Genomic DNA, 12,755 nt, shown 5'->3' with positions numbered 1-12,755 from the left:
TCCATCCATATGGAGGATGACTTCCGATACGGGTAAGGAACGAAGTGAAACCCTCAGACATACACAATACACTGTGTTAGGAGGGTCAAGGGGATTTTTTAAAAAATGGAATCAGATTGGAACCAATTCCCCATGAGAAAGCTGTCCCCCTGATGTAGTGAATTCTTTTTTCTTCTCTTCCCTCTCAGACACCTACTGCAGTAAATGGGTTTGTGATGGCTTTTTCTTAGGCATGTCATTCCACCTTACAGATGAGGTGACTGAAATCACTGTGACCCGGGGCCACGTAGACTGAGGAGCGAGCAGACTTCTGCAGGAGTGAGGGCTGAATGCAACCCGGGGCCCGGGAGGCCTTTGGGAGGCCCCCGCCTGTTACAGTTTCCCAGGCCGAGTAGAGCAGCGGAGCTTTCACCCCTGACGCTTCCTCACAACTTCTTCACGCAAAAGTTGCTTTTGTAGAGTTAAGATCTAATAGCTGAGGCTCAAGCATTATAAAATTGTAGCTCAATAATGGGACTTTTTGACATCTATGTTAATTTATAGCTTTTGGATTATGTTTACCTGCCATATATTGATGAAGACAGAGCTCAAAGAACTTAGAACATAGTTAAACCTCTTAGGCAGCCTCAACCTCACCCACCATTCATGGGAAAACAGTAGTTGCCACGTAGAGAGTAAAATGCTAGGAGGAAAGCCCAGGGTCGAGAGAGAATTGTTTTGTTGATTGAAAAGATATCCATGCCTTTGACATACCAGGTGATCAGAAATTAATATTAACAAGCTATTCATTCAAAATAGTTATCCAAGGATGACTGTACCAGCCACTTTTCTGGGCTCTGGGGAATAGCAGTGACCAAAACCAGAAAATAAACCCCATCCTCATGCAACTTACATTCTGCTCAAAGAAGATATGAGTAAAAATATGTAAATTCTGTCACATGTTAGAATCTGATAAGCTCTCTAGAAGAAATGGGTCACATTGAATAAAGTTGACATACTTTATTGGGAAAAAAATGGCAGCGTATAGAGGAAAGGATTTACTGGAATGGATCTACTATGAGACTGGAAAACCCACCAGCTAATTGTTTTCCTTGGGAGGGTTCAGAAGGCACTTTATTTTCCAAGGCAATGAGGAATGTAACAGCAGCATCAATATGGAGCTGGGTGTCCATCCTCTATGGGCCAGGGCTGATTGTAGATGCTGTTAAGGAACTGGGCTCCTAATAGCAATGGGGGTGCTAGGATCCTGGATTTGCAAAGGCTGGGTGAGAGCCCCTAACCATCACAAGTATGGTGGGCATGATTCCTGTAACGGGCAGAAAGATCAGAATGGCAGCTGGAGAGGCTGACCTGCAGGTATCTTTGGAGATGGCTAATAATGGTGATCGTGGCATTCCTAGGGGTAAGACAAGTGGGTAGGGTATTACTTTATATATAGAATTTGAAGAGATAAAAAAAATGGATGAGCAGGAGGCTGATATCTGCTTCCCCAAAGGAAAGTGACAATCTCTTACCCAGTTTCCAGACCTGAGACAGTTATCTAGACCCAAACCTGTCTACTGAAGGAGAGTCTGCATGGACATTGAGACAGTGGTCCCTGCAAGGTTACAAAGTTTATACACTAGTGATTCTCCTAGTCCTTTCCCAAAGGGCCCTATAACCATTTATCCGGGTAACCAAACTGTGGGCAAAGGAGATGATCTAGATCTTTCAAGGAATTCAGATATAAGATCTGAGTAGAAACTGATACCCAGGGACCCAACATGTTAGGGGAAGAACAAATGAAGGTAAGGTCATGGATGGAGTCCTAACCCAGATCTGGCTCAGCTGTGTCTGTGAACACATCGGGTAATTATTTATCTGGTTCCCAAACATATGACTTTATAGACATACTTAGCAGTTGGCAGTACTATCTCACTGATTTCTTGACCTGTAAGGAAGAGCTATTGTAGTAGGAAAGGATAAATGGAAGTTCCCTAAACTTTCTTCCATTCTCACCAAGACAGTTAATCAAATCAAGGCTATTATTATTACAAATCAAGGCTAACGGAAGATATCCAGTGGTGGTGGTCCTTATCATATCCCTCATTTAATTCACCAGTTTGGCTCCTCCAAAAACTGGATGGGTCATGGCAGATCAAGTGCATGGCCACAGGCTTATCTAGGAAGCCCCAATAATAGCTGCTGGCTGAATGTGGTGTATTTACTATAACAGATTAATACAGCCTCAGGTATGTGTCATGAGACTTTAACACACTTTTGAAGGTCTCTACAAATTGTGCTTTATTAGACAGAAAAAGATACAAGAAGTGTGAAGAGGATCAGGGTTTAGAGATGCCGTGGGTCCCTGAGTTGCTACTTTTAGCTTCCCTGCAACAAATTCTCCATCCTTAAGTGTCCCCAGCAGAGGTTTTACTGGGGGCAGGTGGAGAGGAAATTCCTAAAAGCCTGGGATGAGTTTTTATCAACCAGCAATTGCATGGGCACTGATACAAATTATGCCAGGTTGTTGTGGACTTTTATCTAACAATGAGAACATAGAGGATGGGACTTTATGTGCTCACTGTATAATATTATGACTTAGCAGCTATGTACCTGGGGTACAGCCCAACTCCATGTCCTCAGATGACCTTTCGGAACCAGCCTTTCTCTACCACTAGTAGACCTCACATGTCTGCAGCACTCTATGTTCTCACTGTATCATGTTTATTTTAGTCATTGAGTGGTTGGATGCCTGGCGTTTAGCATAACTCCATGTCCTTAGATGACCTTTTGGAACAAAGCTTCTCTGTCCCTAGAAGACCTCACCATGCCTCAGACCGGAATAGTCAGATCCTATTGATCTGAGCGTTCTTTCAAGAGGACATCACATCTGTCCACTATGTTAATGACATCATGTTACCTGGACTTGGCTAACATGAAGTGGTGAGGACTCCACATTCCTTAGTAAGTCATGCAGACTGCAGAGGATGGGAGATAAACCTTACAAAGCTAAAAAGGCCTGCTACATCTGTGGCATTTTTAGGAGTCCAGTGGTCTGGAGGATGCTGAGTCATCCATCCAGAGTAAAAGATAGGAACGTCCCCTGTGCCTCCTATCAGCCTCTCAGGTTTTGGAGGCAGCAAATTTCAGTTGGGGTAGGTAAATAAAGCTCTGCCTTATTTATTGGGTAACTAGGAGTGCTAGTTTGAAGAGGGTCCCAGAGCAAGAAGAGGCTTTATAGCAGGTTTAGGCTTCAGCATAAGCAGCTCTATGACCTGGGCCATATCTTCTGGCAGAAGCCATGGTGTTAGAGGTTTCTGGGTATAAAAGGATGCAATAGAGACTCTGTTGGATGCAAACTCCAATAAGAGGGTCATGGTACAGACCCTTAGAATTCGAAAGCAGGCTACATGAAGCAGAGAATAATTTTCCACTTGAAAAGCTGCTCCTGGCAGAGGTGCAGGCTGTGAATGGGTCCAGCAGCATTGGCTTTGGGAATAATGGTCCCCTAAAGATGTTCACATCCTAATTCTTGGAATCTGTAAATATTAAGGATCTTGAGATGGGAAAATTATCCTGAATTATCTGGGTGAGCCCAGTGTAATGGCAAGGGTCCCGATGTGAGGAGGCAGAGTCAAGGGAGGACATGTGGTGATGGAAGTAGGAGTCAGAGAGAGAGGGAGAGAGAGAGAATTAAAGATACTGTGCTGCTGGCTTGAAGATGGAAAAAGGTGTCACAAGCCAAGGAATGCCGGAGGCCTCTGACGCTGGAAAGGAAAGGAAATAGATTCTCCCCTAAGGCATCCAGAAGCATACAGGTCTGCTGACCCCTTGAATTTAGGCCAGTGAAACTGATTTTTGACCTCTAGAAATGTAAGTGATTAATTTGTGTTGTTTTAAGCCACTAAGTTTGTGATAATTTGCTACAACAGCAGCAATAAGAAACTAATGCGGGCTTTTCTCACCAAGACGAATTTATCTACAACCACTGCTGAATGTCCATTTTTTTTGGCAACAGACTGACGCCGTGTCCTTGATTCAATACCATTCCTTGGGGAGAAGAACCTGCTCCTTGGTGACAAATTGACTATTTCTAGGCTGGCTAGGGTTAACCTGCTTCCTGCGTGTGGGTTTGCCATTACCAACCACCTGTGGGGCTTCAGCAAGCACCAGTATCCACGGACTCACAGAGTGTCTGATCTACTGACGTGGGACCCATTTAACATTACCTAAGACCAAGGACCTCACTTTATAGCAAAGGAGGGGCATCAGTGAAAACACAACTGTGGGATCCACTCTTCTACACAAACTCCACCAAGCAGAAGCTGCCATCCCAAGAGAGTGGTGGCATGGCCTCTTAAAAGAGAGGACACCTTGCAACGTTGGATGCTAACCTTCAGAATTCACTAGAATCCTTAAATAAGTCAATGGTCACTATATGGTTCTGGTCACCAATACACAGAATGTGTGGGTTCGAAAATCAAGGAGTGAAAATAGGCGTGGTCCCAGGGATGCACTGAGGAATTTGTGCTTCTTATCTGCAGGTCTAGAATGTGTGTCTGGAGGTCCTAGGCCCTAGAGCAGAGGAAATAAGAGTCCCACCAAACTTTAAGCTTCCACTGCTACGTGGTCACTTTAGGTTCCTCATGCCAGAAAACTAGTAGGCAGATGGAAGTTACCAAACCGACCGAGGTTATGGGTCCTGATCATCACGAGGAGACAGAGGAACTGCAACATAAGGAGGGCACAGAGGGGTGTGTTTGGCACTCAGATGACCCATCGAGTCACCTCTTGGTATGCTCATGCCCAAGTTTAGCTGTAAACGGGCAAGTACAGCAACCACAATCTACCGAAGGCCTGGTAACCAGTCTCCAACCGCTCAGGGGCGAGGGTCTGGGTCATCGCAACCCAGAAGAGCCAGAGTAGGATGAGGGGGAGCTAGAAGGGGCGGTTAGAGAAGGGACGGGATGCGTGTCAGCTATATAGTCTTGAGACCAACTGAAAAGTGGGGGCTGCGGCTTGTCCCTTCACCCTCTTTTTATATATGTGAATGGCGATCACGGAATGCAGAAGCTCTGCCTGGATGGAGCAGGTCGATGCGAGGAGCTGGTGGATCTGAGCAGCGCCGGGGGCGAACTGTAGCGGGTCCGTGGTGTCTGTTCTGAGCCAGGGCACCGTCCCGGCGGCCGAGAACGCTGGCCGCTCGGGGCAGTCTGCGTTATTTTACATCTCGCTTTCTTGCGTTCCACATTATTATGGTTTCATTCTTTTATGTGGTTGATACAGCTGAATGGAGTCCATTCCATTTTACTGCTCTACAGCACTCAATTATATCACTGTAACACAATTTACTCTTCCATTCTTCTGTTAATAGATCTTTAAATTGTTTACGCCTGTGTCTTTGAATACACACACAGTCCTGTTGGTCTCCACCTAGGAGTGAAACTATTGGGTCCCCATTTCACAGCTCTATGGGTGTGAAGCTATCCTCCTACATGGTCTTCTGGAAACTATTGTTTTGTTACCATTTACCTTAAGGTCAACAACCAACTTGGAATGAGGCAAGAGAGAAGTTTAATTTTTTTCATATGCAAACCAATTTGCCGTTTGATTTAAAAACACCACTTATTTAGAAGATTTCCCTTTGCCTACTGTTCTGCACACAGTCTCATGCATTGTTTCGTTTGTTGGATTTTCCTCATAAAAGAGCTTTGGTGTTAAGCAAGTAATTGCACAGTTATTGGGCTGAACCTTTTGTGATATTGGTATTGCCTTCGTTGTACTCTGAGGAAACTGAGGCTCACAGATGTTAATTTAGTGAACCGGTTCTTCCGCACAAAAATTTGCATTATTAACACCCTAACTGAGATAGAGGTTTTCATTCATTCATTCATTCAACAGGTAACAGGGTGAAGACAGGGGACCCAGGTCTGCTAAGGCACTTGTCATCTTCATGTGTGTTCACTTCTGGCTCCAGGACAGTCCTTTCAGCTCCACCCTCAGCTGTCATTGCAGCCTCATGGGGAGAGAGGAAGAGCATGGCAATGCATGCCCCTTATTTCAGGGATGTTGCCTGGAAATCGCACAACCCCACTCATAACCTCTTGGCCTAGGTTCAGATGTATAGTTTAGCCACACCCTAGTGAGTAAAATAGTTTCCAAAATCTGTTTAATCCTTCCTCTGCTGACTTACTTTGACTTCTTGCTTTCTCTGACCTTTTCCCCTCTCCCTCCTTTCCTTACCTCCTGTCTCTCTCTCTTCCCCATATCCTTTCTCTCTCCTTCTCTCCCCCCTCCCTCTCCCCTCCCCTTTCCTCTTCCCCCTTCCTTTCCTTCTCCCCTCCCCTCCCCTCCCCTCCCCTCCCCTCCCCTCCCCTCCCCTCCCCTCCCCTCCCCTCCCCTCCCCTCCCCTCCCCTCTCCTCTCCTCTCCTCTCCTCTCCTCTCCTCTCCTCTCCTCTCCTCTCCTCTCCTCTCCTCTCCTCTCCTCTCCTCTCCTCTCCTTCTCTTCTCCTTTCTCCCCCCCCTTCTTTTCTCCCTCCCTCTCTGGAGATGGAGAAGATGAGAGCAAGTGGCAAGTAACAATGTCTCTCTCACTTTTTATTCTTTTCTTAAAACTTTTATTAATAGTTTTTATTACACAAGTAATACATATTCATTGTAGAAAAATTAGAAAACACAGAAAAGCAAAAAGAAAAATAATCACCCATAATCCCACTACCCATAAATAACTACTATTAACATTTAATGTATGTCCTTCTAGCTTTCTTACGCATATATACACATACATAGATAGATTTATATATAATTTTCTTTTTTACAAATATTGTATCATACTACCCATACTGTTTTATAACATGTGTTTTATATTTTAATATATATTGTGAACATTGCTCTTTATTCCCTGAAAAATTATACAGACACTACATGCTCATTGTGGAAAATTCAGAAATTACAGATATGCAAAAAGAAAATACAGTTGCTCCAAATCTCACCTCTCAGAGATAAAAGCTGTTAACGTTTTAGCAAATACCTTTCAGACTCTTTAATGCACGCATGTAAATGTATATTTTTAAAGTGGATTTCTTCTGTAACTTTCTTTTTTCACTGGACAATATAGTGTGTTCGTTTCCACACACATACGTACGGTGCTTATGCTTAATTGCCGCCCGGTATCCCACTGAAGGACCCACCATACGCAGCCAGCCCCATACTGTACACGTACATTTTTCCAGTCCTCCAAATATCGCTGCTATAAGCGTCCTTTCTCGCATATATTTTTTGAATAATGAGTGACTGTAACTTAGAGCATTTTTTCTGACCTTTTCAAGGAGAATCTCTCTAAAATGAAATTATCTGGCATACACGTAAAATATATTGCAAAATATTTTCCAGAAAGGTCTACTCAATTTACACTCTTATTGACTCTGTAAGAGAATATTCATTTCCACACTTCCTTCTGACCCTGGGCACTTTAATTCTTTATACTATTTGCCTTTCTGATACACAAAAAGGGATATAATAATTTGCAGTTTTGATGACTAGTATATTCAAATAGTTTCATTCAAATATTTATCATTAGTGCATTATTTAAATTTATGGTATATTGCCCGTTAGTGTCCTTGGCTCAATTTTCTACTGGAAAGTTTGATATTTTTTGGGGGGGGAGGTGTCATAAACTATCATTTATTTATGAATTGATTATTCATTCATTCAATAAATATGTTTTTAGTATTTGCTTTGTGTCTAGCACTGTTAGGTGTTGAAGATATAGCAGTAAGAAAAATAGACATGGTTGCTGCCTTCCAGTTCAGTGGATGTAGACAATTAAATAAGCAATAAGGGAGAACCTGCAGCAAGAAAAGGAAAGGGTGACATGGGAACGTTTGGCCGCGCAGGGAGTTGGAGACCATGGAAACTTCTCAAGTGGAATTTAAGCTCTTGATGCATGTTACAGGTCTACGCTTTTTGTTGCTTATATTTCAACTTTTGTTTTCTCTTAATCTGGTTTATTTTTTATTGTATAGGAGTTTTGGATTTTTAATTGGTCAAATCCATCTTTTCCCTTGTGGCTTCTCCCTTTGGTGTCCTGCTTAGGAAGGCTTTTTTCCCCACAGAAAATTACATAACTATTCATCAGTATTGCCTGCTAGTCCTTTTGAATGTTTATTTATGTGCTTTAGCATTTCAATCTTTACTGCACCTAGACTATTTTGATGACATTTATGAGGCATAGACTAATATCTCCCCCTCCAATGGCTAGCCAGTTATCCCAATATCATTTACTTAACAATCATGGATTTGAAATGTCATCTTTAAAATGTACTCCATTCTTCTATGTTCTGGGTTTATTTCTGGACTTTATATTTAATGCTAATGATTTATTTTGAGCCAATAATACCACTGCTGCTTTTTTTCATCCCACCTATAGTTACTTTAAAATTGAGCATTTTGCATTCGGTGACATTCTAGAATACAAAGAAATGCTAGACATTGCTTAGGTATGTGTTTGGGGTGGGAAGTTCATTGGGATGATACCCCTAATCCTTTCAACTTTGAGACTTCCAGTCTGAAATTCATACGGGATCATTGTTACTCTGGCCCATTTGTTTGCTGTCTAAAATCAATTAGATGCTTTTATACTTGGTATTTGCTTCCCCCCCTCACTGTAAAGCTCAGCTTTCAGTAGGTGGCAGCATTGCCAAACAGTAAGTATCCCAATGTTACAGGAGCACCAAGGAGCAAAATGATCTGGCAGGCTTTTAGAATTTCCCCAGCAGCTTTCATTAGAGGAGGCCCCAGGGCCATGCTACTTCTGAAGCCTTCTTTGTACTCTAGAAAAATGGCACGAGCAAAACATTAGTGGACCGTATTTTAAAGTGCCACCTTGGCTTTACGGACACTGTGCCTTCAGGCCCCACCACTGACTCATATAAAGCCTGGAAATGTGGTTTTAAATAATGCCACTGTGGTGGGATTCAGGTGATTTTTATTTCTTTATACTTGGTGGTATTTTTTTCAGATTTCCTACAAAGGACATATATTTGCTTCTGTAATCTTAAAAAAAAAAAAAAAGGTAACATGGGGTATTAAAAATAGGGTGGTAAAATGGATGATTGTGTGCCAGAAAATGTTCACACCCCTTTTTTGTCACGCATGTGAGTACATGCAGCAAAATGGATTCACTGTTCTCCCCGTATCCCTAGAGATCAGTTCAGTGTTATTGCTCATCTGGAAGCAGATTACCAGCAGGAAGCTGAGACAGTAGAACTCTACCTCATGGAACTACACCTGAGAAAGTCCTTTGGCAGGGAGAGGAGAGGGGGGTCAGCTGCTAAAGAGATGTGTTGGCATGTCTAATGCGAGACGGTGAATCACCTGTTGAGACTATGAGCCAGTGTAGGTTATCAGGACTTTGAGGACCAAATTTGATTTTAGGCCCTGCCACTGAAAAAAGATCTACAAATCTTGGAGTGTGTCTAAGGGAACTACAAAACTGATCAAAGGCTGGGAAACAGGCACTATGAATATAGAAGATAGAGTGGCTGAATTTATTTACCTTAGGTATGGAAAGCCTAGCTAGGGAATTAGACAAATTCCCATCTCCATGAAATGCTACTATGGCCCTCCCAGACATGGAGGTGAGACCTGAATTTATTAACAGTCTTCAGTTGTACAAAGCACAATTGCACGGAAGGTAAGTGTTACTTTTACGCTGAGACTAAGAGACTAAGGCTAGAGTGAGCACAAATTAACCGAGCAGAAGTGGCTTAGGCCAGGCATTTAGAAGAACGTGCTGAACATCAAGGTTGGACTTATCAGTTAATAACTTTGCATGGATTAGTAGGAACTAGAATGAAGCTAGGGGATTAACACAGTAGAAAGGTGGGACAGGATAGAGACGGAGTGGGAACGTGCCAAATTGGGCTACTTCATAATCTCTAAAACAACAGACCTGAAGTTCATTAACCCCAGGGGTTAGAAATGAATGGCATTCAGGAAAGGTTATTAAGCTTTATTCAAACCTGGTTTATGAAAATCAGGGTTTGCAGATCAGGTAAATCTGGGAATGGTCACCTGCTCTGAAGGGAAATACTCACCCCAGGAGTCTTTTAAATAGCGCGTTCCCACACTGTTGTGCGGTACTGGATTTAGAAAACTGTGACTTTCTCATGTAACTTTCAAGGGTGCTTCTTTACATGAGGCCAGGCATCCCTATCACCAGGCATCCACAACCAGGTCATTGGAGCACAACTTTGGTCTCTAAGAATAAGGCAGTGGCCAGCTGGTATGATCTAGCCGAGACCGGCACAGCCTTTGAGATCTCTCCCAACCCTTTAATCCCTTCACTTTCAATTAAAAAAAGCTAGGAGACAGTTCCAAAGATAGTTTCCACAACATTAGATATTCCGTTGAACTATAGGAAACTGCCATTTCTTAGGTCGAAACAGTCAAAAAGCAGCAATTGCATATAATTCAACCTAATACAATAATTATTTTAGTAATTTGTCTGTACCTCTCTTTGTCTTCACTAAAGCTAAAGGCTTTAATATGCTTAGTTCTCAGGTCAAAATAGTGCTGGACATGTAAATGCCTGTGCACATGAAAAGGAAGAAATTATAGGGTTGGGATTCGAGATGGGCTTTGAATAAACCACTTAGAGGCATCTACTCATCCTTTGATTATACTGGACACTGGTGCCTCTTGTCTGACTTCAGGATTTTTCAGACTATGGAAAGAAGGAAGGGAGTCCAAAGGCCTCATCTCTTAGCCCACGGGGAATCCTGTCTGGGAAACGGGCCAAGGGAAGAAGGGGGAAGGGAGCAGAATGTGTACCATGTTACACGTTTAGTGGAGGAGGAGCGCGCCAAGGAAGCTGTGAGCAGAGAGCCAGAGCGCGGCTTCCTCCTTTCTAAAGTATAGTATTGCTTCGTGTGTCCTGCTTTCAAGAATCTGCATAAGACACCAAGTACACATTGGGAAAGTCATATCTGCATAGTCATCTAACATGAGACAAGCTTAGCTGAACTAAGAAGACTTTATTAACAATGTAAAATGTTAAATATTTTTACGATCTGAGCTAATTCCAGCATGCCCTAAAAGAGTTAACACTATGCTGATGTGCAGACTTCATGCTTCAGATTTCAGTTAGAACAAAATGTGATAATATTCAAATTTTACATTTGAGGGTAATTGTATATGTCACTACACCATTTCCTAACTGGATTACTTCACTCTCCAAGAAGCTGAAAAAGACATCATTGGATCGAAAGAAATTAGTTGCCATATGCATTGTAAGAAGGTATTAGGATTACTGTGTATTTACAAAATTTAAATACTTTTTAATATGGTTTTTGTTGCATTATAAATTAAGATATTCTTCTGTTGAAGCTCTTAGATTCTGACAGAATGGAAGACTAAATGTAAATGAAAGCAGAGAAAGCAATAGGCGAAGTGGAGTGTTTGCTTATATTTCTAATGATATTGATCGATTGGATTTCAACAGTTTTTCAGTTTTAAATAGATTTCTATGTTTAAAGACTTCTTCCATATATGATAAATTGTTAACATGAGATCAGCAAGAGCTACAGATTTACTATTATACATGAAGTAATTTTTCTTTGTATAATACATTTTAAAAAACCTTTAAATAATTAAAAAATCATAATTCTTGCGTCTGTCATGGTATGGTTTGGAGCAGACATGCACAATGTTAACTTTAAAAATCCTTTTAAAAACAGCCTACTTTTTGAATCTGTTTGTTTTTTTTTTTTTCCCTTGACAGCAGCTACTTTCAAATGTAAAATCATTTAAAAGGGCAGAGAGAGGCAGGTAAAAGTAATAAGGAAGCATAGAAAACATAGTCAAAAACCAATAACTGGTTCAGCTGTCTGGAGGTCCTCTGCTTCTGTGATCGTTTTCAGGTCTCCCCGGGGTGGGTTTCCAGGAGGAATTGTCTAGCTTGAGACGAGACAACAGAGCCCAAAGAACCTTCTCTTCCGTCTTCTAACCAGGGGGTAGGAAGTTAGGTTTAGAAGGCTGCTGTCATCTGTGATGGGACAAAGTACATGTAAGTGAGGTACGGACAAAAACTTCTTAGTATTAATTGGTTTTAAAAATGCCCTGTCCTTTGAATCAAGGTTTCTTAACCTTATCACCACTGACATTTTAGACCAGATAATTCTTGTTGTTGGGGGCGGTCCCGGTCACTGTAGCATGTTTAGCAGCATCCTTGGCCTCTACTCACTAGATGCGAGTAGCAACTTCCCCACCAGTTGTGACAAAGAAAAATGTCCCTAGATATGGCTAAATATTTCCTGGGAGAGGGGCAAACTGCCCACAGTTGAGAACCACTGCTTAGAATTGAATGTAACCTGCTTAGAGGCCAACTTTCAGTTGGGAGAAGTATCGATTCTCAGGAAGAGCCCACGCGTTGGGTAAGGTGGGCTCCTTTTCTGAAGTCACCTCTAGCGACTGTGACTTACTGTTATTTACTAGCTCTGTGACTTTGAACATGCTACTTAAACTCACTAAGCTTCAGTTTCTCCATCTGTCAGTAGGGGTTCATGTTACTTAGATGAAGATTAAGTGAAATACTCGGTGAAAAACATTTAGCTTGGGCGGATACCTTGGTGCCTGGCAGAGAACAGAGCTCAGTACTATTCCCCTCTGTGCGGGACCATTGCCTTGCCCCACTCACCACTTCATACCTCAGAACGAGGTTTCAAGGATTCCCTGCTCAGTCTTTCCCTTGCACTTCCTATAGATATTTGTG

At 42.2% G+C, this 12,755-nt stretch overlaps 1 protein-coding gene across 1 annotated transcript in view; it reads right to left on the bottom strand.

The window, feature by feature from the left end:
- Positions 1-6,607: 6,607 nt before the first annotated feature.
- The window catches only part of RGS7BP (regulator of G protein signaling 7 binding protein), an 86,498-nt gene continuing 80,350 nt past the window's right edge, over positions 6,608-12,755 (bottom strand). Inside the window, exon 6 of the mRNA XM_016198758.2 lies at positions 6,608-12,029. Coding sequence (XP_016054244.1) covers positions 11,938-12,029 — 92 coding nt within the window. The 3' untranslated portion in view covers positions 6,608-11,937. The remainder of the gene's footprint in view (positions 12,030-12,755) is intronic.

This window comes from Miniopterus natalensis, chromosome 3, assembly GCF_054644295.1.
Source record: "Miniopterus natalensis isolate mMinNat1 chromosome 3, mMinNat1.hap1, whole genome shotgun sequence".
Taxonomy (NCBI): domain Eukaryota; kingdom Metazoa; phylum Chordata; class Mammalia; order Chiroptera; family Miniopteridae; genus Miniopterus; species Miniopterus natalensis.
This window is presented reverse-complemented; position numbering and strand designations above follow the sequence as displayed.